Here is a 2005-nt window from a genome sequence, read left to right on the forward strand (position 1 = left end):
GTCTAGTTTTTTCATCAATGGTACTGCAATCAAAGAAATACCTCAGTCTATTGGGTCGCTATCAAATTTGAAGCACTTGTTAATTGGAGAGAATCATTTTCTTAGCAAACTGCCTGATTCAATTGAAGGATTAGATTCTATTGTTGACCTTAAGTTGGATGGGACATCAATAATAGATCTGCCAGATAAGATAGGTGACTTGAAAGTAATTCAAAAGCTTGAAATGAAGAAATGTGAATCGCTTAGATCATTACCATAATCAATTGGGCGCACGTGGACACTTACTACTTTGATCATATCAAAAGCTAATATCAGCGTGATGCCAGAATCTATAGGAATGTTGGAAAAACTTATTAAGTTAAGATTGGATGAATGTAAACAGCTGTATAAACTTCCAGCTTCAATCGGAAACTTAAAGTCCTTGCAGCACTTTTCAATGAAGGAAACTACTATGACAGATTTACCTGAAAGCTTTGGGATGCTCTCAAGCTTAATGGTATTAAAAATGGCAAAGAAACCTTATGTTGAACTGCTTGATAAAAGTACACCTGAAGTTCCTGTTATTTGCAGTACAATAGAGAAACGTATGTTTTTTGAACTCCCTACATCTTTCTCAAATCTGTCCTTGCTGAGTGAATTTGATGCCAGTGCTTTGGAGATATCTGGTAAATTCCTGATAATTTTGAGATGTTGTCATCATTGGAGTTTTTGAATCTATGCCACAATAATTTTTACAGCCTTCCCTCTAGCTTAAGGGACTTGTCCATCCTCAAAAAACTTATCTTGCATGATTGTAAGGAGCTCAAGTCTCTCCCTCCACTACCCTCAAGTTTGCTAGAGGTGAATGTTGAAAATTGTATTGCGTTGGAAAGTATACCTAATCTTTCAAACTTGGAAAGCTTAAGTGATCTGAACCTTACTAATTGTGAGAAAGTGATGGACATTCTTGGCCTTGAATGCTTGAAGTTCTTGAGAAGGTTGTACATGAGTGGTTGCAATGTGTGCTCATCAATAATAAAGAGAAGATTGTCTAAGGTATTCTATCTCTCTCTCAATATTATATTAAGCTTTCATAATAACCAAAAAGAAAAAAAGTTTGAACTCTTGATTCTTCTTGGCAGGTTTCTTTGAGGAACATGTGCAATCTAAGTATGCCTGGAAGTAAGATTCCCAGTTGGTTTTCTCAGAAGGAGGTTAGATTTACAAAACATAGAAACCTTGAGATCAAAGGTGTAATTATAGGTGTTGTTGTCTCACTCAATCAGCAAATATTAGATGACCTTAGATATCGTCTACCTGCAATAGTGAACATCCAGGCAGAGATCCTCAAACAAAATAGTTATGTATACAAAAGAACATTGAGCTTGAATGGAGTACCAAAGACGAATGAAGATCAAATTCACTTTTCCCGATACCCATTTGATCGTCCAATTGTTTGGTCATTGAAAGATGGTTATAAGATACAAGTGATAACAAGAAACCCACCAATCATGAAGGGTGATGAGCTAAAGAATTGGGGGGTTTATTTGGTTTTTGATGGTGATGATGAGTACGAGGGAGATGAAGAATCATTGAATGAAAGCCAACAATCCATATCAGAAAGACTAGCAACGTTTTTCAATACTTTTGAAGAAGAAGATTGTGTCTCTAAATCTGTTGGTGAAGTTGAGGAAAAAGTGGAAAAGAGGAGTACATTTTTGTGTACACCTTGTTTTTTGTCAAGAACCTGATGTTGAAAAGTGGAAAAGATTGAAGGAAGAGAACAACAGAGAGCAACTTCATTTGACAAGTTTATTATGTTTCTGCTTTCATTGTTCTTTCTTGTCTTTCTGTGGAATTGGTCACAAATATGGTGTTAACAGAGACGGTCTCTACAGTAGTTGTTTATTTTAATTCAAAATCAACCATGCAAATGAGAACCTTAGCAGCTTCGAAGTTTGGAGAATTTTGAATTTTACGGCTTGAAATTTTAGATTTTATATTTTACCCCTAAAGTTATACTACA

General features: G+C 35.5%; 1 protein-coding gene across 1 annotated transcript; it reads left to right on the plus strand.

Annotated features, from left to right (window-relative positions):
- Nucleotides 1–319: 319 nt before the first annotated feature.
- On the plus strand, nucleotides 320–1730 carry LOC142629118 (TMV resistance protein N-like). Its single transcript, XM_075803102.1, has 3 exons — nucleotides 320–621; nucleotides 738–1035; nucleotides 1122–1730. The coding sequence occupies exons 1-3, from the start codon at nucleotides 320–322 to the stop codon at nucleotides 1728–1730; spliced, it is 1209 nt and encodes a 402-aa protein (XP_075659217.1).
- The last annotated feature ends 275 nt before the right edge of the window (nucleotides 1731–2005 follow it).

This window comes from Castanea sativa, chromosome 3 (genome assembly GCF_040712315.1).
Source record: "Castanea sativa cultivar Marrone di Chiusa Pesio chromosome 3, ASM4071231v1".
NCBI lineage: Eukaryota > Viridiplantae > Streptophyta > Magnoliopsida > Fagales > Fagaceae > Castanea > Castanea sativa.